This window comes from Lygodium microphyllum, chromosome 30, assembly GCF_053477565.2.
Source record: "Lygodium microphyllum isolate KBCC chromosome 30, Lygodium_microphyllum_v1.1.10, whole genome shotgun sequence".
NCBI classification, from domain to species: domain Eukaryota; kingdom Viridiplantae; phylum Streptophyta; class Polypodiopsida; order Schizaeales; family Lygodiaceae; genus Lygodium; species Lygodium microphyllum.
Window position 1 is genome coordinate 29,881,052 of NC_141164.1, and position 26,648 is coordinate 29,907,699.

Below are 26,648 nucleotides of genomic sequence, written 5' to 3' on the forward strand. Positions count from 1 at the left end.
TTGGACAGTGTCTCTCAATGGAAAATTGTTTACTTGCCCAAGCCCCCTAGTACAAAGATGATGAAATCATGCAATGCAAAGGGTAAGGTACAACAGGGGGGAGAAGTCGATGTCGAAGACAAAGTGCTGAAGCATGTAGAATACCAAGAAGTATAGGAATTCCCTCTCAACTTGGATGTAGATGTCGAAGAAGGAAGAGGAGCTTGATGTCGGTCTTCGTGTAGTGTCGAGAACCATAAGGAATGAAGAGGAGGAGGAAACTTCCTAGCTGGAAGAGCTAGGTAGAAGTCACCGCCATGATAGCATCAAGAGAGATGTTGCATGATCCGCCTCGGGAGGGGAAGCCTCGGGAGGGGAAGCCTCCATGCTGGTAGAAGAACAAAACTCCAAGGATGATGAAACCATGAAGGAACGGCACGCATCCCAAGTCTTTAGCCCAGGTAGGACTGGGCAAACCTGCATGTTAGCCCTACACTGAAAACAAAACTTGCAAAGGAGATCAAAGTTTGCAATCACAGAGGTCAGTAGTGAGATGCTCAAAAAACAAAACAAAACAAAAATAAAAAGCGAACTAAAGGAACAAGTGCAAAGATGCAAATGTGTATGTGTGTGCGAGTAAATGCAGTGGAAGACTTAAAATGTAGAGACAAAAATCCTATGGGCCCGACTCTAAGAGTGTGAAAAATGAAGGCTAGATTGACCTAGGGTATTTGGAAGGACCTAGAGACATGCTAGTCTAAGAAGGTGGCCACCATTGCGTACGTCCAGTAGCAGGGCTTTGCCCAGGGAACGCCTGACGAGGTGGAGAGGAAGGTGAGATAGATGCATGAAGTGCAACGAGATCAAAACCTGTAGACCAATTGACCAGTCCCTTAGGGGTAGTGAAAGAGATGGGCTGCTGAGGCTACACTCGAGCCACATGTCCAGGAGCAACAATGGGTGCTGAAGGAGCAGATGAAGCTGGAGCGGAAGGTGTAGTCCCACTGGACTGTGGAGTCGCAGTGGTCTGTTGAGGCTTTTTAGGTGGAAGACCTTGGACCTTGGAGCAACCTCCTCGTCCACATGGCTTGCTCTTTGGCAGTGTGTGCAAAACCGGTTTTTCTTAGGGAGATGCTGCCATTGGCTTGTCTTCATATCTAGCGAGTTCTTGCTATCGGTGGTTTTTCCTCCCAAAGAAGAGGCAACCAACCCCTTCTGCTTTGAACAAGGCTGTGATGAGGATTTGTTGTGGACTTGATCGTATAGCCTTGCATAACGCAAGAACTGGCACTCAAACTCGTAGAAGGTTGGCAATTGAGGTTGGGAGATGATGTGTTGAATGAAATTGAAGTATTTTGCGAGCAACTTATTCAAGAAGAATGTAACCTGATCATCATTTGACTTTGGAGAGCCAGTAGTGGCGAACTTGGCAAGTAACCACCTATAGTCAGCTAGCTTGACTTTTAGATTATCCCCTTCCTTAAGAGAGAGCTCTTGAAGCTCAAAGTCGAGATTGATGCGCCGAGTACGATCATGAGCCGCATAGCGGTCGAGAAGGTGACTCCAACGCTCTGACGCGAGCGGGAAGTGTTGCAACTGAACATTGGTTGTAGCATTGCGGACTCTCCATTGACGGATGTAGTTAGGGTGAGCTAGTCGAGGGTCCGACATAGGCTCTAGACCAATGACGAGGTCCCAAAGACCCTGAGACTCAAGCACTTGTTGCATGAAATTCGATCAAGTAGTGAAATTTGACCCATTAAAACGTGTCTTATCCGTGAAGGCATTCTTGGCCGTTGCAATAGGAGTGGTAGTGCTTGGAGATGGATAATGTAAAAAAGTGTAGTGGGGGTAGGATGGGGGAGTGGAGTACACTTGGGAATGGGCCCCAGAGTGCCCACCAGGCATGCGGGTAGTGTGCAAGGTGGATCCATAGGTAGGGATGGGCTGACTAGGCATGGGCATGGTAGCCACATGAGGAACCGAAGGAGGTGGGAGGGGAACACTGGGAGCAGATGGGAATCCTTGCGTAGGTGTAACCCAAGGAGAGTGTGAAGATGCACCATAAGTTGAGGATGGAAACCCCTACATATGAGTGGTTATGGGAGATGTGAAGCTGGGGATAGTGAGGGGGATGCCCATCACAATCGACCTAAGAGTTATGGGTGTGCTCATTTGCGGAAAGGTGAGAGGCACTGTGTTAAAGGGTGGCATTTCCCCTAACGAAGTACCATGGTGCAAAGAGGTAGAGAATGGGGTGGAGAAGAAAAAGGTGCTAGGAGCGGAGATGGAAGATCCAACCCCTAGGGGGTGTGAAGCAGATGTGTGTGATGGGAGGGAAGTGAGAAGTGTGTGTGATATGCTTAAATGAAACAAAAGCTGTAGATGTACCTGAATTTCCATCTGCTTCGTGAGCCCTCTCTATTGAAGTTCACATACGCAAAGCTATCCGGATTCTGTACCTCAAAAGAAGAAACAGGTGAGGGTTTCGATTCATGCAACACAAAAGAATTGTACAAACCTAACATTGAACCTGGCTGAGATGATGAAGATGGATCGCCAGACGTTCCGAATGCCGTATGTTCTCCATGATCGGAGAGGTGGCCAGCCTCACCAACTGGTCCGGATGTGGTAGCAAAACTGGTAGGAGGGGTGTAAACATCACCGTACTTGTTGCGATAGTACTCCTTAAAGTCCTCCTCTGTCATCTTAGTGAAATTTGGTGAAGGTGGAGTGTCGTCCTCCTCACCGAGTCCATAATGCCACCTCAGGGTCTCCAATGATGGAGAAGCTTGATAAGACATCATAGGAACTGGAGAAGGTGTTTGGGACATTGTGATTCGGTTATGAGTCGTATTGTGTGCCTTGCACAAAGACTAGCTCTCAACAATATCTGCAGGATACTTTTTACAAGAGCACCGGCTCTGATACCATGTTAAGAAGACTGCTAGGGTTTGCACTGAGGACACACAGAGTGTACGACCACGACAGAAACACAGACACAGACACAGACATAGAGGGCAAAACTCAAATCCTAAATGCAAAACTCAAAACTCAAACCCTAAACGCAAAACTCAAAACTCAAACACAAAAACTCAAACACAAACAAAAGAAGGGAGAGAGAGAACACAACTTTGAAGTGAATGAATGCTGTAAATGAATGTAAGAGTGTACAGTGTGCTCAAGGGCAGAGCAATGTCGGAGTGTGACGTCCACCGAAGACGGATCCCAAGTCTGTGACCACCAGCCGGAGTGTAGGAGTGCTGAATAGTGAATGGCAGCAGGCTGGTCACTAAAACGCAGCAGTCTAGAGGCTGGAAATTGGTAAACGCAGCAGTGTACCACCGATCGGGGGCTGGAAACAATGCACAGTCTGCTGTAAACAGCAGGCTGAAACAGAGTCTGAGAGTGTCAGGGCTTGCAATGCTGAAAAGGTAGGCTGGCCGACCTTGGAGATGATGGACAGCAGGCTGAAACAGCAGTCTGGGACAGTTTGGAGCAGTTGCCAGCAGCTGAGAGCTGTCGCCTACAGCAATGGACAGGCTGAAGATGATGTGGCTGCAATCGATGATGGCTGGACAGCAGATGGAGGCGGGCTGTAGGCTGGAAACTGGGTGCTAACAGTAGCAGAGGGTGTGTGGGCTGGTGTAACCTGCAAACAAGGATGATGGCTGAATGGGGGCAGCTTGTCTATTTATAGATGTGGAAGGGCGCCCCAAAAATTAGGGTTTCCACTAAACTTTCTCGAACCGCTCCCCGTTTTAGGGTTTCCATTGAACTCTCTCGAACCACTCCCCGTTTTAGGGTTGTACTCTAAAAGAGCATTTTGTGTGTTTTGGGGCTGTTTAAGAGGCTAATCAGCAAGTAATGCAAATTTTAGCTCAACATGGGACATCAAGCTTTGTAATGTGTGTGTGGCCTGTTATGGTGTTGGTCCTAGCCTGAGAGGTGAGCTTGTTTGGCTCTATGGTTGGGTGTGCTTGATTACCATTTCCTCATGGTTCTTTCTTTGTAGGTATGACCTTTGTTTTGTCATGTGCATATGTTGGATCCTTGGAGGATGTTTAATGGGTGATGGAGGGTTGCATAGAGGCATGGCAGGAAATGATGCATTAGTAAAGCATGACTAAGAGAATCAAACATTTTTTTCACACAACCCTGGCCAGGTTCTAGTTAGGACACAGGTAAAATTGTATGCACATATGGTTTGAAGCATGCATTCGGGTTAGCAAGTATTAACAATGAATCAAAAGCTGGATGGAAAGACCAAGTGTGCTTAGTAATACTTATGTGCCCTCACATTTGGTTTGCTTAGTGCTACGTCAAACAAAGGATGAAAAAAAAGAAAGAAGAAAATGATGGGTAAGGTACAAAGTAAGTTCGAAAATTCATCTCTGCCAGTTGGGAGCCAGCTAAATACAACTGTATTATCTACTACACAATCCTTTTTAATAATAATAAAGATAAAACTCTGCGTTAAGCATCTTATATTTCATGTGAGTTTCTACTTTAAAATATGAGCTGTCTCCTAAGAGAACAAGCAGGCCTGGTTATATTTTGATTTCTATTCCCTTAAGAGAGAATTCAGATTTTGTGTTACTAAATTACATTTCAGACTCTGTGAGAGCGTAATGTGAAGAATGAGAAACTCGTGTGTGAATTTCAATGGTTGTATTATAGGTATCATTGGATACGGCGCCTTGGAAGACCTTCAAAAAGAGAAGTTGCTCCAATAATAGTTTCAAACCATGTTTCTTTCATAGACCCAATTTTCTTTTTCTACGAGTTCTTCCCTAGCTTTGTCAGCTCTGCTTCACATTCCAATTTACCTGGCATTGGGTTGATCATCCGGTCTATGCAGGTATGTTAAAAATTGAATCTGGTATATGTGACAGCACGAGAGGTCTACATGTCAACTTTGCTGAAACTATCAAAGTCTGAGTTGTATTTGTTATGTTGTTTTATATTGTTTAGTGCATTCAGAAAAGGTTTGTTTTAGTGTCTCGAAGATCTAGTGAAGATGTACTTATACAATTAATATGCTTCAATCTCAATCCAGGTTATCAGTGTAGACAGATCTTCAGCGGAGTCAAAAAAGCATACACTAAAGGAAATTAAGGTACGAGTACATTGATCATGGGAATCCAAAAATTGTGCAGCAATGGATTAGGGTCATCTTTGATATTGTTTAAAGTTTGGACAGCTTCTTCTATATGGGAAATTTAGATTGTGAGAATTAGCAGATTATGGGTGTCTGGGTCTGTTATAACTAGTGTTAACAGATGGCTTGTTTTCTGATTTTGAGATTTTGATTTTTTTCCAAGCTAAGTAAGCGATAATGTGGATTGTGAGTATATAAGCAGGCATAATCTCAGACAATACTAAAATATTTCTTTGTTTTCTGATTTCAAGACTTTGGTTCTTTCCAAGCTTAATAAGTGATCATGTGGATTAAGAGTATACGGGCAGGTATAATCTCACTAATTTTTTGATATATATCTTATTCAAAATACCTTTCAAGCAGGATAAAGCCATGTCCAATAGTTATCCTCGAGTAATGCTCTTCCCTGAAGGCACAACAACAAATGGTAAAGTGCTGATATTTTTTCAACTTGGGGCATTCATGCCAGGCCTCCCTGTACAGCCGGTTGTACTGCGCTACCCATTTGTTCACTTTGATAATTCATGGTAAGCTGCATGCAACCCCCTTCTCAACCACATCCTGTAGGAAAAACCAACAAAGAGAAAACTGAGAGAAAGTGAAAGGGATGAAAAGTTCACATACATACGGGTATGCAGTTGCAGACCTGCAAATACAGTAAGGCACAAAACAAAAAGAGGGCAGTTAGCAAGCAAACACATACACTACATGCATACACACCTGCAAAGGCATTGAGGCAACTTCAGCTACTTGATTCTTTAACAATCTTCAACTTGATTATACAGGGGAAAAATATCTGTGTTAAAGCTCATATTTCGAATGCTCACGCAATTTCATAACTTCATGGAGGTAACTACTGAATTTACTTTGAAAAAACAGGTGTTTAAGATTTTGATGAAAAAATAATAACAAGTTATTGAATTGTTTACACTTGATTTTAGTAGTTCCAAATCAATTTGCTTGGTCTAGTCTGAATTGTAGTAATCATGGAAGAGAGAAGCCTTGTGACAAGTAGAACAAATTTTATTCTTTAAGAAGCTGTTTGCCATTCTGGTCTTTGTAAATGAATGGCCATGCTTGGATTGATTATTTACTTCATCAAGTGCAATGCCTGAAGTGTAGAACTAATGTTTCTATCAAAAATGTCAATTGGTGAAGTGCAATGTCTGAAGTGTAGAACTACTGTTTATAACAAAAAAGTCAATTGACCTTCAGATGTGATAGGTGGCATTGAGATATTTGTGGTTAATGATGCATGTGGTATGCGGTATGCTGAAGGCAGTTCCCTTGCATCTTAGAACAGATGGGAATATCCTTAGGGCTCTGGAACTTGATTATTAATAGACAAATGTCTCTTGGAATTCCTTCTTGCAAGTGTGTATACATACCTAGAAGAGAGATGAGACTTTGGAGTGATTCATTGAAAAAGGGACTTAATCTTAGAGAGGGAAACTTTTGGCCATCTCTCAAAAAGGACCAAATGTGACTGCCAAGACATGAAATTTTTAATAATCTGTGAATTTCCGCCCTCATGTCCTTGTTGTGAGCTTTGTCAAAGTTTAACGGAGGCATGGGAGCTTTGGCATTTTTGTCTGTACATGTATTCAAGTCTCAGGTGCTCATTATTGGTACCCATCAGGTTTTCCTTTTCCTCCTCTATTTGCCTATGTATTAGGCAAATAGTAATTGTCATGGCTAAAACCTTAAGTTGCTGCCCTTTAGGCTTGTGACGGAGTTGGGAAGTTTGATGACAGCAACTTTTGTGCATTCAACCTTAGAGAAAGTTGACAGAGAAACTTGACATGCCAACTTCAAAGGAGTTGGAAACATGAAAGCTAACATTAGAAATTGGAGCTTGGACAAGTTTACATATATGTTACCGTAGCTAGTGTGATAAAAATTTACACTCAAGCGCAAAAGAGAAGAAAGGTCAGAAATGTTGACAAAGAAGGAGAATTCAAGGCAGATTGTTTTCCATTGGCAGATCAGTAATTGTCAAGGCCAAAGCCTCTCTCACAGATATATGTGCTCAAGCACACATGGACATCAGGATGGGTTTCTTGGGGGAACCCTTAGCTAGTTTCGCTTATTCCTCAATTTGGGGCACTTGTGGAGCTACTCATTTCAGCACTTTTACATTACTTGTGTCCATCTACATCATGGTATGGTTTTGAGGGCTACTTGTGAAAACAATTTGTGTGTGTGTGTGAATAGATGTGCATGCATGCGTGTATGATATATTAAAGGATGGGACTCAAGGTGCACAAAAGTGTGCAAGATAGTGGGTCCAAGACATGAGGTGGACACTATCTCAACGCCTCTATTAGTGACATTTTAGGAGAATTGAGGATGGGAAGACCCTAGTGAAGTTGTAGGGATAGAGCAGAAAATAGTGAAGTGTTCGAGGATCAAAACGAGTAGCTCCCTTTTGATGCAAAATCAATGAAGATGCACCATCAAGTGCTTCAACACATTGGAACATGAAAGGGGAGTGTGTGAAACCAGCCTATCTTCTCGGATTGGGTGGTTTAACCTGATTAAGCACTTAATTACAATAATCAGCAAATGAACATGAACTGAAATGCTCACTTTACCTTCATGAACTTGGATAGTGGATACCTTGTTGGCCCCAAAACTGGCACTCATTTCGGTATTTCTTTAATTTCAATTGCTAATGGATAAATTACAAGCCGAGATTTCAGAATGTCCTTGGCTGATTCAAAAGCCCCTTGCTGTTCCAATAATCAGCAAAACATTTGGGCAAATTGCCCCTTGATTTTCACCCAGGACTTGCTCTAATGGAACCCCAACTGGTCAAATGCTGCCCCATATTCACAATAGATGGGCTGGTGTCTGAAATCCTCACAATTTCACGAATTTCCGGTGCTGATTTCAATGTACAATGCCTTTGACTGATGGCACGAGTCCCAAGGTGCATGCTAAACCCTAATTACTGCTGTAATTTAGGGTTTACAGCAGTAAACTCTTTGTTGTCCACCAAATTTGGCTGTACTTTGCTACCAATGGCTGAGAATTACTGAGAATGCTTGAGCATAGACTGGAGGAGATGAGAGAATGCTGTAGAGAGAGAGAAAATCAACTGAAATGTACCTTTTGATTCGTAGCTTTGATGACAAATCTGATGGCACCAACAGCTTCTAAAGGGGGGTAAAATACTAGATTGGCTGGTGAGCCCTCCTCTTCTACTGTCGCCTCTCTTGTGGCGGAAGAGAAAACCTGTTGCCCCCTGTCCTGTCGCGGCGCGCGATCAGTCGTCGTCGCCTCTCAGAGCCAAATCTGATCACCTTCTCTCCCTTCACCAAGCTCAGAATGGCTGCAATTTAGTTTCCATCACCCTCCAACAGCCTTCTCCCTAGTTGCATGGGAAAGTTTTGCCACTTAGTGGCAGCATTCCTAATGCATTTTAAGCCATTAAATTAATTTTTCAGAATTAATTAATTCTGAAAATTAATTTCAGCCCTTTTGACCGTGCCTAAAATTAAACATGCCCATCTGTAATGCAATTGGCTAGGCCATTTGCAACTTGGAGTGGTTTCCAACCTCTGTTTACCCTTAGACTAGCATTAATTAATTAATTAATGCTAGTCCCTAGTGTCACCACTGACACTTAATGGCCAAACAATTGTCCTAGGGTCCAACTTGGCACCAATTGACCACCAAAACCCAGTTGGCATAACTTAACACAAGTTTTGCCTTTAACACCCATTGCATCCTCGGGGTCCTTGGCCCGTTCCCATGAAATAACTGCCATGTGCATCACATGTGCTAAACAACCTTGCACATTTGATCAATAACTTATCAAATGTTACTAGCAAGATTAAAGCATCTCAAAATTTCATGTCCCCATGACAGTGTGTAGGGCTTAAGTTCCTTGGGGATGTGGGAGGATAAGGGGCTTTGACTTGTGATTGCATTTTTGGCCAAGGTCTCTAATTAATTGTTCATCTACAAGTGGGATTGGGGAGTTTTGGAGTCTCAAACCTCGAACTAGTAATTGGTAGCTCCCACAATGTCTGGTCATTGTCCTAAAACAGTGCAGGTGTGGCATTGCTAGCTTTGATCTCTCTTGTGAGTTGCACATCTTGGGAGATGTGGGTAATTTGGAGGCACAAACCCCAGAGCAGCTGGATCCATATATGGCTTCCCAACTTAGAGTCATGGAGCTGTGAGGGGTGTTTAAAGAGACTTCTAGGGCATTTATGCTTGTGAGTAGATCCCAACTCTAGGCAGCACTGAAGTGTCTTGGGACCTTCTGTAGTTAATGAACCTTGTATGCGGGTGGCCAATCACTTTTTGGGTGTATTATGCGTATGCATTGTGTGGCACTGGCTTGCAAGAACCTAGAGTTTTTGTTCATGGAGCAATTCTGGTTAAGTAGTTAATGTTGTTATGCTCTCTCTTGCAAAGCGTCCCCACTGAATTAGATCTTTGAAATTTGGACTTATTACATATTAGGGCAATTCCTAAGAAAGAGGTAGCATTATGTTGGGAATAAAGGGCCATCGTGCCTTTTATACGTGCACGGGTGTGAACACACCCTTAGCACATTGTACTTTCATACATATATCTATCTAAAACCTTAAGTGGTACACTCGTCATTGTACCTAAAAATGTGTTCACTCTATACTCTGCTCACTCGCACTCTCCTTGTCTCTCTCATTGCACATAAGGTCTGTCTACCTCTCTCTGTGTGCCTCACCGGTCCCTTCAAACTGGTATCAAAGCCAATGGTTCACTCAAGTTGTTGAGAGGTGCAGGCGACATGCAGAGTCTCGTGTAACAGTCTTGTAGACTGTTGAGGAGCCAGCAAGAGGCAGTGCGAGTAGGAATTTGCTGGCGTGTTGCTGGCGGGCAATAGTCTGACAGAACGGGCAATAGTGTGACGGCCTGTGACTAGTCGGGGTCCAGCGTGGATCAAGGCGACTGCACAGGCAGTAGCGTGACGGGCTGCGACAGCGTGGACCAAAAATGACTGCAACTGACGGGCGATAGTGGTCAGCAATCAACGCGTGCAACTCGTGATGGAACCAGCAGCGGGCAAGGAGACCTGATGGGGCGGCGCAACGTGTGACGGAGCAGCGCGCGACGGGGAGGCTTGACGGGTCAACGGGCCCGTCGTTCGAAATTTTTTCTTTTAATTTTTTTTTCTCAAACTTCTTCCCCTAATTGGGGTTCGCGCGTGCAAGCACAAAACATCAACTTTGTGCAATTTTGGCCCAGAAAGCTGGGCCTTTGCCAAACTGAGCACTGTTCGTGAAAAATTGAGGCATCTGCGTTGGAATTGCAGACATTGTGTGCATTTGAATTGGGGATTTCGCCAAAATTGTTGAACTTTTACTCATCTGAGTGAAATTTCTCAACATTTAGCCTAGAAATTTGGGGTTTTTCCTAGATTTGGGAAATTTGATGTAGGACAAGTAAATTTGTCTCAGAAATTGCAGGAATTTGTGACATTTTGTCCCTGACATTTGGGGCTTTTCATGTACATGCACAAATTGGGCTGAAATTAACCCAATTTCTCGACATTGAGGCACATTGGACCCCGTGCAATTTGTGGCTTTTGCAATTTGGGAAAAATTTGTGTAGCGTTTGGTCATTTTATGTACATGCAGGTTGAATTCCGTGCAATTTGGACATCAACACTTGGTAAAATTTGGGGGTTTTGCTGAAATTGCTTTATTTTGGCAAAATTGGACAGTCCTATGCATGATAGAGGAAATGCAGATGTGTGTTTGACGCTTTTGAGCACAAAATTTTGGGGCTTTTGACCGTTCGTGTCAAATTTTATGACCGTGGATACACATTCAACAGAAATTGCAGCTGAAATTTTGGGATTTCTCATGTAAAGTGATGAACATGCCTTTTGGAACAGCTGTAATCAGTTGGATAATGCTGTAGCACTTGGTTTGGTGCTTCTGAAAACTGAATTACAGATCTGAAATCTGTACTTCTGCGTGGTCATCTATTGTTGATTGGTACTTGTTTGTACCTTGGTCACTTGGGTGACAATTTGGGCCTGCATTTACTGGTTTTTTGGTCACTTTTGAGCTGAAAACCATGGCTGGCAGCAATGACAGCAGTAATTTGATGCATATAAAGAAGCTTGAAGGTGCACATAATTTTGCAGTGTGGCAAAAACAATGCTACAATATCCTGTTACAAAAGAAGCAGGCAAAGCCGATCAAAACTAAAGGGGCAAAGCCTGTGGACATGGATCAGGACGATTGGGATGAGTTGAATGAGCTTGCACGCTCAACCGTAGAGCTATCGATTTCTGATGCCTTGCTCTTCAACATTGAAGGTTTGGATTTTGCATATGCTATATGGACTAGACTGGAAGAACTGTATGTACAGAAGAGCGCTGCAAGTAAAGTGTATTGGCTGAAAAAGCTTATGGATTTGCGTATGAAAGAAGGTACAATAATGTCTACTCACTTGAGTGAGTTTAACTTCATTTTTAGCCAGCTGGTTGCCTTGAAGTTCATGATTGATGAGGAATTTAAGGCTACTTTCTTGCTTTGCACTCTACCAGAGAGTTGGGATACATTCAGGATTGCCATGAGCAATTCTAATGTGATCCTTTTGTATGATGATGTAGAGAGTGCTCTACTTATGGAAGAGATAAATTGACAGAACAATGTATCCAGCAAGTCTTCGAGTGCTTTGCATACTAGGGGTAGATCACAACAAAAGGGCAAATATGATGGCAAGGGACATAGTAAATCACGTGGCAAAGATGTTGAATGCTATCATTGTGGAAAGAAGGGTCACTTTAAACGTGACTACTACAAATGGAAGAAAGAGAAAGGAAAAGGCAAGAAGACAGATGATTGCAAGGAAGAGAAGAAGGACAGTCAACCTAAGAAAAGCAGTGTAAAAATTGAAGAGGTGAATGTAGTCACTCATGACAGTGACAGTGGGAGTGATGTACTCTTTGTCTCTTCACATTTTGGTGCACATGCTCTACTTGCAGATATAGATGATGACATGCATACGTGGATTCTTGATTTAGGTGCTTCTTTTCATGTCACCCCTCATCGTGAGTGGTTTTTCGCATATACAGGGGGTCGACATGGTGTTGTTCATCTTGGGGACAACTATGCATGTGAGATTGCAAGTATTAGCAGTGTGCAGTTACAGTTTTAGCATGGCTTTGTCTTTACACTTCAGCATGTATGGCATGTATCTCAGCTCAAGAAGAGCTTGATCAGCACAGGGCAGCTAGATGATGATGGTTTTCATACCACATTTGGTGATGGAAAATGGAAGATCTGTAAGGGATCTAGGGTTATTGCCAGAGGTTGCAAGAGTGATACGTTGTATCCACTTCATGTATCTAGTGTGCGTGACCGTGTTGTTGCCGTGACCGAGCAGCCAAGTGTTTCTTTGTGGCATGGCCGGTTGGGACACGAGTCAAACATGAATGAAAGTGCTTTCTTGTTTGGGTTACTTGCCTTGTCTTTGTTATGATGATTTTGAGCACCGTGATTATTGTATTTATGGCAAACATACACAGACTTCTCACAAAAAGTCTATTTCTTTGAAATCTTCTCCTGTAGAGTTAGTACATTCAGATGTATGTCAAATGCTATGATTATCTTTAGAGGGAAAGAAATATTTTGTCACCTTTGTTGATGATGTTACACGGAAAGTATGGGTTTACTCTATTCGTAGCAAGGATGAAGTGTTTGACAAGTTTAAAAAATTCTTTGCATTGACTGAAAATCAGACAAATAAGACACTTAAGTGTCTTCGCTCTAACAATGGTGGGGAATATGTGTCCAAAGCCTTTCAGGCATTTTGTGACAGCAAAGGGATAAAGAGGGAGCTCACTGCCCCTCATAATCCACCCCAAAATGGAGTGGCAGAGCGTATGAATTGGACATACAGGATAATGTCCGTACGATGCTGTCTCATGCTCCCATGGTTTTTGGGTAGAGGCTGTTATGACAGCCGTTCACTGGATTATTCTGTCACCAAACAGGTCTTTGGGAGGGGGAGTTCCCCAAGAAGCGTGGTCGGGCAAGCCACCTTCATATGCTCATTTGAAAGTGTTTGGCTGTGAGGCTTTTGTGCACATTCGTAAAGAAAAATGCAGCAAACTTGAGCCAAAGTCCTGTAAATGCATTTTCCTAGGATATGGTGACAAGGGTGAAATGGGGTATAAATTGTGGGATCCCGAGAAAATGAAAATAGTACGCAGGAATGACGTTATCTTCCAGGAAGATCGCATGCACAAACAACTTGAAAAGACTGAGGAGGTTCGTAGGGTTGTATTCCGGGAAGAAATACGTTTTAGACAACAAAATGTGCTCATTGTACAGCAGCAAATACCTGCTGTAAATGAACCTGTAAATGTAGGAAATGATGCTGGAAATGATCAGCCAGCTTTTGCCCATGAAAATGAGCCATTACATGTGCAGGAACAGCTAGGACAACAAGCTGTAAATGCTGATTTGCAGGCTGAAATGCCAAGACAGCATATTGAAAATGGAAATTTTGCAGGAACAATCAGCAAACAATGACCATTGGGTTAGGAGATCATCTAGGGCTACTAGACAACCTGACAGATTTGTTCCTGGTGCAATTAATGTGATTGAGTATGTCATGTTGACAGACTGTGGTGAATCGTCTTGCTTCAAGGAAGCAATGGACAGACAGGACAGCAAGAAATGGTATAAAGCCATGCTGTCAGAGATGGAATCTCTTGAAAAAAATGGCACTTGGGACTTGGAGCAGTTGCCTAAAGGGCAGAAAACCCTTCCATGCAAATGGGTTTACAAAATGAAAGTCACTTCTAGTTCCTCACCAAAGTACAAAGCAAGATTGGTTGCAAAGGGGTACAAGCAGGAGCATGGAATTGACTTTGATGAGATTTTCTCTCTTGTAGTCAAGGTGACTACATTGAGAACCATTTTGGGCTTGGTTGTAGTTGAGGATATGGAGCTCATACAGATGGATGTAAAGACTGCGTTTTTACATGGTGATCTGCATGAAGACATATATATGCAGCAGCTTGAAGGGTTTGTTGAACAAGGGAGAGAACAAATGGTATGTAAACTCAAAAGGAGTTTGTATGGGTTGAAATGAGCACCAAGAGAATGGTATCATAAGTTTGATACATTCATGCAAACCCAAGGCTTTCATAGAAGTCAAGTGGATCATTGCTTGTACACCTAGAAGGTAGCAGATGGCAGCCTGATTATCTTGGTTTTGTATGTTGATGATATGCTGATTGCTGGTGGGGATACTCATGCCTTGGATTCATTGAAGCAAAGTCTTCATGGCAGCTTTGACATGAAGGATCTGGGTAATGCAAATCACATTCTTGGCATGCGAATACTTAGAGATAGATCTCTATCTATCTCAGCAGGAGTATATCTCCAAAGTTTTGCAGTGTTTCAATATAGAGGGGGGGAAAACAATTGGGGTTCCATTGTCTCCATATGTGAAACTCAGTGTAGAGGACAGCCCTACATCTGATGATGAGAAGGCTGAAATGGCCAAGATACCATATGCTTCAGCTGTTGGCAGCTTGATGTATGCTATGGTTGCTACACGTCCTAACGTTGCTTTTGCAGTGGGAGTGGTTAGCAGATACATGGCAACCCCTAGCAAGAAGCATTGGGATGCAGTGAAAGGTATTATGAGATACCTCAAAGACACAAAGGAGTTGTGCGTCTGCTTTGGAAAGCAGAAAGCATCTGTTGTTGGCTTTACGGATGCAGACTATGCTGGTCATGCGGACTGCAGGAAGTCCACTTCTGGGTATGTGTTTACTTTCACAGGAGGAGTGGTCTCTTGGATCTCCAGGCTACAAAAGTGTGTTGCATTGTCTACTACAAAGGCAGAGTATGTAGCTGCCATTGAGGCATGCAAGGAGGCTTTATGGTTTTCACGTCTGGTGGGAGAGCTTGGAATCAGGGAGTTGTTCTCCATTGTGATAGTCAGAGTGTTATCATGCTAGTAGGGAATCCTGTCTTTCATGCAAAGACAAAGCACATACAGGTGAAGTATCACTTCATTAGAGATGTACTTGATAGCAAGAGCATTGAGCTTGTCAAAGTGCATACAGATGATAATCCCGCAGACCTTCTCACGAAGGGTCTTCCAGCAGACCGGTTTGCTCATTGCTGATAGATGATGGGAGTTGGATAGATATATTTATTTCAGCTTTGTACATACTTAGACTTAGCTGATTCTTTTCTTCTCTTAAACACATTGCCTTTAGGTGGGAGGTTGTTGGGAATAAAGGGCCATTGTGCCTTTTATATGTGCACGGGTGTGAACACACCCTTAGCACATTGTACTTTCATACATATATCTATCTAAAACGAAGTGGTACACTCGTCATTGTACCTAAAAACGTGTTCACTCTATACTCTGCTCTCTCCCACTCTCCCTATCTCTCTCACTGCGCATAAGGTCTGTCTACCTCTATTTCCGTGCCTCACCGGTCCCTTCACATTACTTATTACGTATTGGGGCAATCCCTAAGAAAGGGGTAGCATTGGTACTCATGCCATATTCGAGCATGGTCCTGTCATGTAAATTATCTTTAGCATGTGATTATGTGGACAGCTTTTCACATAGCTTTGGTTTTTGTGTGTGTTTTAAAGTGTAGTGATCCTTCTGGTAATTGTCAGCCATGATGCATAATGATATGAAAACAGCACTTCCTCTTCAATTATATGTTGAAGGCAAACACCTCAAAGAGTTTTTTAATGTGGTTTTCGTGGGTGATGCAGGTTGAGTACTTGCCTGCAGTCTTTCCATCACCAAAAGAGAAGATGCATCCAGCTCTCTTTGCAAAGAAGGTTTCTCAGGCAGATGATTATTTATGTAAACATTTAATGTTAGTGGTTCATCTTCTAACAAATGTATTATGTAATGCTGGATCTTATAGGTGAAAGCAAAAATGGCAAAAGCACTAAATGTAGCAGAAACAAATCACTCTTATGGAGACCTGATGCTATCAACAAGAGCAAGCAAACTTGATCTTGTAAGTCAGATGCCTGTTCCATTAGATGGAGCAAATTGATGTCTTGCTCTTTGAGGGTAATGTTTTACCCTTTTGGAAACTGGTGAATCATAGATGGATATTGTTGTTATAGTGCCCAGCGTCATCGTACATGGTGGAGATGGCAACAATGGAAAAGGTAATCCCTTTTATGATTTTGTTATAGTTATGATGTTACGAGGGTTTTTGATATGTTGTTGGATTATAAGATATCTGCCATGGGAAAAGTATAATCAAAATCAACAGCTGACTTTAAGCAATCCAGGCCAATGAAATAGAGTTGAGCAATACATATGTTCTGCTTGTGTAAAAAGTGATGGCCAAAGTACTCCTATTTTCAGATCATTTGAACCAACAAAATGCTGTTTTACTTCTAAAGTGCAATTTTGTTGATTTCTTTTACCTTTTCTCCTCTTTTGTCCATGGTTGATTGTTTCTTAAAGACGTTAAATTAATGATGCCCAAGTACTATTTTCAGACCACACAAACTACAAAAGGGCGATTTACTTGTAGTGGAAATTTGTTCATTTTTACTACTTTTTCTTCTCATTTGTTCATGGTTGATTGTTCCTTAAAGATGTTAAACTCTGTCACAAACTTGGTGTGACACCACTGTACTTTGGTTGCAGGTGTTTGGTGTGTGCACTAAGGAGGCAATGGAGTTTCTAGCCAACTTTGGGGCCATGGACTCTTGCAATAGGTAAAAGCTCCCATGTTCTTTCAACTCGTGACTACATCCAAGCTATGTAATACGAGTGTTTGACTTAGACTCACCAATAAGGAGCTTCTACTTTTAACATCAATTTTGGACCACCTTGAACATCTTAGGTTTTGTGATTGTTACTGCCCTTATTAATGTTATCTGTTTGCCACCCTAACAAAGGGAGAAAAACATTTTTATGCCTCAGCACACATTCAAAACAACCTTGGCTGGAAAGCACACATGCTTGAAAGCAAATTGTATTTAAAATAAATAGAATAGGTTTTTCTGATGCAAGCTGGTTTCAATAGTGGCTATGTGACAGAGGATCAATATTTGGGTTCATTAGACCTACCGAAAACGAGTTTTTCTCAACAGGTATGATTTTGTGAAAGGTACACTTTATCTTCCAAAACACTTGAAAGTCTTTATCTCCCATTAGTTTACACATGCACATTTGTATCTTCAACGGCAGATCTTTGGTTTCTTTGATAAAGAAGAGGCAGGCTCAATCACCTTCAGAGAGGTAATTACTGTCTGATTTGTTTATAAAATAGAATGCCCTTTGTTCTATTCGAATTTCAAATTCATGTGCTGGTTTCAATTGGGTTACTCAATGTTTACTTTGGCCTTTCACAGTTCTTGGCAGGCTCAGCATTTATTTTGAAGCATCCTTCCTTTGGAAGACTCAGTAAAGCTGCTTTTGAAGCTTGGGATGTTCACAAACAGGGTTTTCTCACGAGTTTGGAGGTGTGTGACTGCATCACTTTGAAGCATGAGTACATACATTTTTCCTATCAGGAAAACTTGTCACTGCTAGAGTGGGCAATACATGAAGATTCTGTACTTTGTGTGTGGTGCAACTTTACTGTAGTTTCATGGATTGTTGTTGCGATTCCTTACAAAGTAGGAATATGGTTCATTATGCGTTTTATTTGATTGGGTAAAGGTTTGTGGGGGTGACTGCAATTTGTTAAAAGTAGGCATATGGCCTACTATTTGAGTGGTTGACCTAGGTAATGATGGATGGTGTTGTTTTGGTTTCTATAATACTAGACAGAAAGGTTCATTTATAGATTTGATAAAAGAACTATGGTTTTTGGCAGGTGGAATGCATCTTTCGAACAATTTTCCCAGAAATAACTAATTTGCAGGTAAAATAGCTGGCTTAAAAGTTCAAAAGTTAGTTATTAGTTGTAAAATAGAAATGGTTCAAAAAGTTCAAATTAAGAGATCTTTGAGTTGGCATATCCTTTAGATTTGCTGTATTACATGTTCAACAGGTGGAGAAAATGGTGAAGAAGCTAGATATTGATGGTGATGGGATTATTGGTTGGGATGATTTCAGAAATTTTCTGCAGAAACATCCTGAACTACTTGCTGTGTTTCTCCCTCCAAGCTTTCGGTGATACCATGTATAACAATGCTCAGCTGTAAGCTGTTGCAGTAGGAAAGACTTGAGGGAGCTATATTTTGACTGGCAAGCTGCATTTTTTTGGGATAAGATCTGAGGATACTGTAGTTTTTGAGAATACTGCTTCCTCCAAAGTCAGTGGCAGCATTGTAACATATGAGAGAAGAGAACACCGCTCTTTTTTTCTTCTGTGTTCTCCCAATTTTGTATCAAATCATTCATCAGTTGTGACTGGACCTTTGAGAAAGTCTTACTGAGTCGAGAATCAATGGAGCACAAACATAGAAATTTTTTGGCTGATTCAGTTCTTGTCATACTTATTCTAATGGCCGCTCTGATATGATCCATAAAGCTCTCTTTGCACACAGAAAAAATGCAGGATTTTGGGTGGGTGTTGGGCAATGATGATGGGATTTGCACCTTTTATAGCATGAAGTTGATCATCCTGTATTACACCAAGTTACTTCCATGCATATGTTAATGAAACATCAATGGTGCTGATGTTGACATGTGCTTTGAAAATTTATAGCATGTTGTTGGGGGTTCCAAAATCGATCAGCTTGCATTATAGATCTGGGGGCAGGGCTTCTGGATGGAACTTTTAATACCAAATTGTAACGAATCTTCATTGGATGACTTCAATACCAAGTCAGAACTGATAAAATGGCATAGAATATACAAAGGAAAACTATGCGCATTGTATCAGTAAGGAATTCTATATTATTCATTATAACCTCTAGGTTCAAAGGAGTTCATTATATTGTTGAAGTGCTTTTGTTTGCTGCCTTTATTTAATTTGATAGAGGGTGGCTTTTGATTTAGGTCTTTACTTAATCCTTAGCCACTTTTGTAGCTTGGGGTTATGTAGGCACTCTTTTTCTCTTCATCTTTGCTCATGCTTGTATCCATTTGCCACTTTACTCTTTTTCTCTTGCCTCTCCTTTTATTGCTTTCTTTCTTTTGGCCTTCTTTGCTCAAGTTCATCTTTGCTTCCTCTTGTTACGTTTCTTTCTTCTTCTTGTCCTTCTTTGGTCTTCTCATCTAGCTTTATCTTTGTTTGGCTATACCTTCATTTTCTCATTCTCTAACTTAATTAATTATTTTGTTCATTTTCATCTTCTTTTGTCTATACCTAGCTCTCCATATTCTAGCTCGGGTCCTCAACCTTTGTTTGTCCTATCTTCTTTCTTCTTTTTAACTTTCAGTTTGTTGCTTTGGCTCCTCATTATTTTTGGTCTCTTCTCTTCATTCTCTAGTTCCTCTTCACTCTTTTGTTGGGCATTTCTTTTTCTCATCATATTCTCTCCTTTCTTGTTCTTGATCTTTTCTTCTCTGTTTTTTACTTATATCGTAGTTGTAGCTCCATCTAGAAGCTCCTCTTTTTCCCTATCTTCTTCTTCTATCTGTTCTTAGAACTTAAAGATTTTCTTCTTGAACACTTTTTTTAGCTTGGTATAGTAGAACTTGGGTTGATTATTGATGTTGGGTTTGTTGGGGACAATGTGGTTTTTGTGTTTGGTTAAGCACATCCTCTCCCTTATCTTTATCTTGAGGATGATTTGTTTCTTGGATCTAGTAGAAACCATCCTCTCTTGTTCTATTCTTGGGGATGAGGTTGTTCTTGCATATTTTAAAGCACGTCATCTTTCCTCTTCTTCACTTCAATCTTTGGGGGTTTCACTCGTGCTCAATGAATTGTTGGCTCTATGGTGGGATTCCTTGTTCAAGATGCTATCACCTTGCCTTCCTCATCTTCTTACACAAATCTCTTCATTTAGCATCATCTTCATTTAAGGCATTGCATGCCTTACATGAGTGCAAAGTCATGTCATATTCACTTCTTCCAAGACTCAATTCTTCTTCAAGTTGGGTATTGTCATTGGCTATGCAGTCTTCTATGTTGTTGAACATGCCCGTGGTTGAGGCTCAATGTTGCTTCCATAGTTGGCATCAACGTCTTTACTCATGGAAGGTGGAAGGTGGTGAAAATTTTCATTGTGGAGGAAGAACCATTGAACAACTATTAGTTGACCCTTGAAATTGCCACATTTTGTTCAAGCTAATGGAGCTCCCCGTGTTATATGATGTTGATTTGTTTCATGGTGCTTTTGAGTGCCTTGAAGAGCCCTTCAAATTGAAGTAAGTAGTTTTAAAAATGTGCTCTATGGATTAAGCTATAGTTGCTTCGTTAGAGATGGCTTTGTGTTTTGCAATTAGGAGGATTTGGGGTTGGTTTTCTTAGTATGAGAGTGTGATTTTTGTACTCAAAATGAAGGATGTGTGGGATAAGCCTTAGCATGAGAGACCATAGATTATAGATAGTGAGAGTCATTCCATGAAGAGGAGGTATGCTACAATTGACTACAACACATACACCACATTTACCTAGAATGAATGTTGAGAGTAGATGAGAATCAATTGAGAGGATGAAACAACACTAGGCTTTAGTAACCATGTTGGGAGTTGAAGAAGCTAACCTAGATCAAATGAAAGAGGAGTAGTGAGTGAGAGAAATTATAAATGCACACATAGTGAATGCTTTATTAATATGTTACCTTTAAATAGGATTTCATACAACATGTGCCCTTATCCTTACTCCACCTCCTTACCTTTATAGTGTCCTATTTGAACTAGGAATCTTTTACTTACTTCACTGCTTTCATCATGTATATTATATAATTGCTGCCATAATCTTGAAGTGCTAGTGTGTTAATGGAGTAAGGTTCAATTAACTTATGATTACGATTCCCTAATGCTAGTGTGCTATATATAAAGATATTGTCACTACCCTTGCACTCTCAATAGTTCTTTGGGTTAAACTTTCCTTCTTCTAGGTGGTGGTTGATTGGGTTAGAATTCTTATTCTCCTTGGTGGTAATTAGTTGGGTAGTATTCCTCTAAGTTGTCTTTTGGTAGTAGTTTGCTTCTTCTAAGTATTGTGCTGGTTACTAGTAGTCTTCCTCAAAATTCACATTCTTTCCTTTATTTTTGGTTGCCTTGGTTCCATTCTTCAGCTCTTCAATCTCGTTTGTCTTCATCAATTTAGGTTGCGATGGATTGTTCTTATGCTTCTTTATCCCAAAGGTAGTCTCCTAGTTCCACTTTAGGGCCAAGTTCAATTGCAAACCAATTTCTAAGTCATGGGTCTACTTCACTTCCTAAAATTTAGCTCTCTCACGGACTAGGATACATTGGTAGTTGATCTTGTCCATAGTTTCTTCTCGCTCTTTAACCTTTGTCTTTTGATCTTGCAACAACTTGGTTTCTTTATAGCTCTTCATGTCTTTGAGGCTCTCCTTGATATTATTGAGGATCTTTGCTCATTGCCTATGTTAGATAGCATCTCCTTGTGACAAAGCTTGTCTTCCTTGTTGATCCCTCCATGTTTGTAGGTCCCTCTAGTTGGTATGAAGTACCTTTGGTATGAAGCAATATAACTCCATGACAAAGCACCTTTGGTATGAAGTTTAACACTCCCAAATGGAATCCCTAATACTAAGTGTAATGGACTTTCATGCGCTGATTTGATACTGAGTCAAGACCTATGAAATGACATAGAACGTGTTTTTCAACAATTGATGCTTTCTCAAACCTTCACTCAAAACATGGTTGGGAAAAAAGGTAATGAATGTAAGCTTGTAATCTTTATTGTAGTGTTTGAGTGATGGTGCTAGGAAAAATTAAGGTCCTTTTTCATGTCGTGCACATGCAATGGGATAATGATGCATGTAATCAAAACTTCTAGGGAGATGAACAAGCACATCATACCAACAATAAATGTCAAGCCTACCTTGAAAGAGAAGTTGATGCAAAATATGTACCTACAAAGGTAAAACAAGTAACATTCACTAATTCTTTTTGGTTAAGCTTACTACAATCTTGATAAAAATTTATACCCTAAGTCATGGGTTCAAGTGTGTAGACAAATTCATCATGATATTTGACAATGACTGTTGCAACTGGACTCTTAGCAAGACCTCAAGGGCAGTGAAAAACTTTGGGGCTTTACTCGTGGTGGCTGCATGACTGTTGCATGGTGCTAAAGAAATGCATATGTCACATGCACACGTGCTTATATTGCTGTCACAAATGTGAGTGCACATGGCTAACCATGGATGTGTATACCTATTGATAGTGGAGAAGATGGCTAATCCTTGAAATGCAGAAGGGTAGTGGGTGATGTTTCCTCTGGCTTTGGGTGATTGTTAACTTGATAAGAGTCTAAATAACACCTTGTTGTCTAGCACTAGCCCTTGTTGAGGTCCTACCCTATCTCCTGTTGCATACAATACACTTCATACATGTCTCGTGGTTATATTTACAAGAAGTTTTGTACATGTTGAGAAATCCTTGAGATGGATTTCAGTCCTCTCTCTCCATTCACTATTCTTACATATTAGCTTAATGCTTTTAATTGTATATGTTCGCTTATTTCACTTCTTTTTGTAGTATACTTTCACATATTACATTTTCATATGAAAGTTGTGCACTGTTTATTTCCATATATGTGTAAAGACCATAACGAATCATTGCTGCTTTCCGTTTGTATTTTGAAATCACTAGTGGATTTGGTAGACTCTGTTATTTCACTGAATGTATGATTGGCTCCTCCAAATCCTGTTTTATACTTTTGTTCCTTGATCTGTCTTATTTAATTTTTTGCTCTAACTTTAGGAATGCTAGCCAGCCTATGGTTCAAAACTCGTGCTGAAATGACATATGACATTCACTTTAATAGAAGAAATTACACATGCACTTTTATAAAGTTGCTTTTCATAGTAACTTAGTGGGCCCCCTAAATTATCAGTTAAGTTGTGACTCTATATATTACTGTTACACAAGAAGTGTGCATTTTGTGGAAGTGCTTGTAGTACCTCAACGTTCTCCTGGATTATTAAGTTAATGTATGATTCCTTACAAGAATATTCATTTTGTCAAAAAGTGACTTAGGAGGGCCATAAGATTTGCTTGTCAACCACAGAAAGAGAAGCATCATCCAACCGCTTCCAAGTGCTTATTTTGCTGACACCAACCCAGCCTCCATTTCCATCCTTCTCCAAAGATGCTACCACCACTCTAGCTCGCCTTGGCCAGCCTGCCAACCCATACGCATGGTACCCAAAACCGCCTGCATAGCACAGCTTCACTCCCATCAAATCCCCACAGAAGTCATTGATGTGATCATGGCCAACAAATGCAGCTTTCACATCTGCAGCTTCCACCATGGTTGTGAAGAAACCAGAGTTGATAGAGGGTGAGCTAATGTCCTCCTGTTTGACACCAGTCATGTTGGATGCATCAAACAAACTGAATTCTGGGAGTGGAATGTGGAAGTATACCAATCCTGGAGCTGAATTATTCTGAGGTACTGGCGAACCCTTGTATGCAGCCTGTGAACAATCTTTTCATCAACCTGTATATGATCTCTCTCTCTCTCTCTCTCTCACACACACACACACACACACACACGCACGCGCGCACACACACGCAAACACACACAAAGCATGCGGGCATGGTCACGAACAGTTGGTACTACCTGCAATCTTGCTGATGTTTGAGAGAACCACACTTGTTGAGAGGGCTTGATCCAACCATATCCACCTATGCTAGGGACTGTGGAATAATCCCCACTGTCCAAAAAGTACAGGTTAAGTACACTTTTATTCTCCATTTGTGATCCAACAACACCACCGACTTCAAGGTTGTAATTTCCAAATCCATCAATTGAGCTTAAGATGCTATTGCAAGACTGACCATCCACAATGAAAGAGCTGGGATTAACTTGTGCCAAGCTGTATCCCATTTGAGCAATTTGCTCCATCAACTGTTCTCTGTTAAGATTCCCTTCCTGGTCATGGTTTCCGAGAACTGCAGCCCAGGGGATTCTCGCAGTTATGGCAGGAGCAAATGCTGCTGCTTGAGAAGTCGCAGAATCATTGCAATCAGATCCATAGATGTTGTCGCCTGCAGAAGACAAAGAAAAGGGAACAATCATACTGTAGTCTTCCAACTCTACCATAATTGAAGGAGCAATAGATCAGAAGATTGCACAATGCATACCAATTACCATTTTGCTAAGGCTTACTGCCCAGAAAAATAATGGGTATAAAAGAAAAATCCATAGCCTGTGCGGCCCGAGGAATACAGGACAACTGATTGATTTCCAAATTGCAGTCAAGTAAAGTCTATCTAGGCATAGTCTGTCTGAGACAATAGGGTCCTGAACCCTACTGTTTGCTGTATAACTAATAACCATCGAGTAGCATTAATGCAACTGCTCGAGCCAGGCTCATATATACTGTTCCCAAGCTCCAATGTCACGTTTCCAAGTTGTGGAACAACAAATCTCTTAGCATTAGACCATGCCATGCCTCAATCAAAAATGATGTCAAAGTAATGGCGGTACCACTGGTGCTGGGCCTAGACCCTGTTGGTAATGTTGTTGATGATTATATGTAATCATGGTGCTGCCACTGGCACTGGCCGTGGCAATTGGATGAGAGTGGAAATAAGAATAGGTTGACATCTTTAGATGCATTTTTGCCTTATTGATAAGGCTAGAATGGGCCTCTCAAATGCATGCCAGCTTGCATTATCTGTGCAAGTTTACAAACAGAACCTCCCTCTAAACATTCAGGATTCAGATTTGATTACCTGTAAAGATAAGCATGTCAGGTTGCTCAGCAGCTATCATGCGGTTGAGAAATGCAGTGGTGTTGAGATCAGAGCAGGAAGCTTCTTGAGAAGGAAGTACATTCTCACATGCTGTGGTAACACCATTGGCATAATGCATATCGGCTACCTGTCATGAAAGAGTATAAGTTTTCAGGCAAGAGAATGGGGGAATCGATTGTTGGTGTAAACCCCACTGATAAAAGAGGTCCAAGAAGGCTGCATAGCTAGTGGTGGAATGTCTGTAAAATAAAGCAATTTGACAGTCTGAAATATTGATAGAATTAGTTGGGGAGATGAGGAATTCCACTACTGCCAATCACAAGAGGTTTTTGACATTTTCCCCTCTGGCAAAAGGGTTTCCTCTTCCTCGTGTTTGTCAATAGATTTTGCTTGGGAGGCACCACATACCTAGCTAGGTGTGGTTGGGGGCAGAGTGGGGGCCTGGCAGCCCCCTCCTCCCAACTCCACCTAGTTGGGTGTGAGGTCCCTCCATCACAGAAGCTCATGATGATGTAATTCACAATGTGGGAATTATAGTGGAAATTTGTCTAAAACTCCATTTGGATGCAGGTGAAAATTTGACCTCCACATCGACATCTGTAGGGGAGTAGGAACTTCAGGACCTCTACATTAACATACATCAGTCAATGGAGTCAACCACTGACCTCTGCATGGACGTTTACACATCAACAACGGAGTACACAATTGACAACTGCATTGGCATCTACAGTCCATGGATAAATCCCTCATAAAATAAGCTGACTGCCGGTGAGTTGCTAAGACTGTGTGGCAATAGAGCAGTCGACAGACTCATGGCACATCTTATCCATGGGTTATAATCCAAATTCACATGCAACTATATTGTTTCACGGAGATGTTGATACGGGTGCAAGAGCTGTTTACAAATGGTACATGGAAAATCAGTTTGTTTTTCCAGAGTTCCATGGAACAAAGCCAATGGCTATGGAGAAACAAAAAAATCTAGGGAATGTGATTGAACACCATAGCTGGACATTGTTGATTACCCCCCTCTCTATCTTTTCTTTTTTCGTGATCAAGTGGCTATCTCTCTTTCTCTCTCTCCAACCACTAAATACACTAATTGCTCTGATTCACCCTAGTTATACATTAACTACTCTCTCTCTCTCTCTCTCTCTCTCTCTCTCTCTCTCTCTCTCATATTCATATTTCAGGTGTCGCAACGGCAAGGCTACACATGTTTATATTGGCAAAATCAGAGGAAGTACCTGCACAATTTTGAACTCTCCTTTGTCGTGCCTGAAACGGAGAGGAAAAGATGAGCAGCTGGCAGTGTGTGCTATGTCGAGCAATGCGAGCAGGATGATCAAGAAAATCCTGGGAAATGGCGGAGAGCAGAGATGATGTAAGGCACCCAATGTTGGTCTGCCGGAGCCAGCCATGGCCGCTTCTGTTTCTGCTTCCGATCTTCTTCTTGAAGCAGATAATTTCTTAGCAGAGAATTATTTTGGCCGGCAGATACTAGCGTGAATATCCATAAACACCGGGTCCCAACTCGCACCACCGGAAATTCGTTCAAGGCTAGTGTTCCGCGCTAGGATCCGTGCCACGCCAGGATCTCTCGCCAAGGCCTTTACATGACATAATCTTATAACGAGTGTGGTGGATTCTTAGAGCCTTCAGGAGTCTACTATATGTT

The 26,648-nt window shown here is 41.4% G+C and overlaps 2 protein-coding genes across 2 annotated transcripts in view; one reads left to right on the forward strand and one right to left on the reverse strand.

Moving 5' to 3' along the window:
• LOC148009669 (lysophospholipid acyltransferase LPEAT2-like) overlaps window positions 1-18,595 on the forward strand; it is a 35,388-nt gene extending 16,793 nt beyond the window's left edge. Inside the window, exons 2-14 of the mRNA XM_087672444.1 lie at window positions 4,660-4,840; window positions 5,039-5,098; window positions 5,504-5,667; window positions 5,926-5,989; window positions 15,910-15,978; window positions 16,068-16,163; window positions 16,276-16,320; window positions 16,811-16,881; window positions 17,193-17,259; window positions 17,357-17,407; window positions 17,521-17,631; window positions 17,988-18,035; window positions 18,165-18,595. Coding sequence (XP_087528570.1) covers window positions 4,660-4,840; window positions 5,039-5,098; window positions 5,504-5,667; window positions 5,926-5,989; window positions 15,910-15,978; window positions 16,068-16,163; window positions 16,276-16,320; window positions 16,811-16,881; window positions 17,193-17,259; window positions 17,357-17,407; window positions 17,521-17,631; window positions 17,988-18,035; window positions 18,165-18,290 — 1,153 coding nt within the window. The 3' untranslated portion in view covers window positions 18,291-18,595. The remainder of the gene's footprint in view (window positions 1-4,659; window positions 4,841-5,038; window positions 5,099-5,503; window positions 5,668-5,925; window positions 5,990-15,909; window positions 15,979-16,067; window positions 16,164-16,275; window positions 16,321-16,810; window positions 16,882-17,192; window positions 17,260-17,356; window positions 17,408-17,520; window positions 17,632-17,987; window positions 18,036-18,164) is intronic.
• Window positions 18,596-23,059: 4,464 nt separating this feature from the next.
• Window positions 23,060-26,597, reverse strand: LOC148009670 (putative inactive purple acid phosphatase 29). Its single transcript, XM_087673223.1, has 4 exons — window positions 26,218-26,597; window positions 24,950-25,097; window positions 23,832-24,259; window positions 23,060-23,685 (listed from the first exon to the last, which is right to left on the reverse strand). The coding sequence occupies exons 1-4, from the start codon at window positions 26,389-26,391 to the stop codon at window positions 23,242-23,244; spliced, it is 1,194 nt and encodes a 397-aa protein (XP_087529349.1). The 5' UTR covers window positions 26,392-26,597; the 3' UTR covers window positions 23,060-23,241.
• Between the last annotated feature and the right edge of the window lie 51 nt (window positions 26,598-26,648).

Coding starts and splice junctions, on each gene's coding strand:
- LOC148009670 (XM_087673223.1), bottom strand. CDS start 26,391: ATGGCTGGCTCCGGCAGACCAACATTGGGTGCCTTACATCATCTCTGC. Junction 25,098..26,217: donor GAGAGTTCAAAATTGTGCAG/GTACTTCCTCTG, acceptor CTTTCATGACAG/GTAGCCGATATGCATTATGC. Junction 24,260..24,949: donor TGACATGCTTATCTTTACAG/GTAATCAAATCT, acceptor TGTCTTCTGCAG/GCGACAACATCTATGGATCT.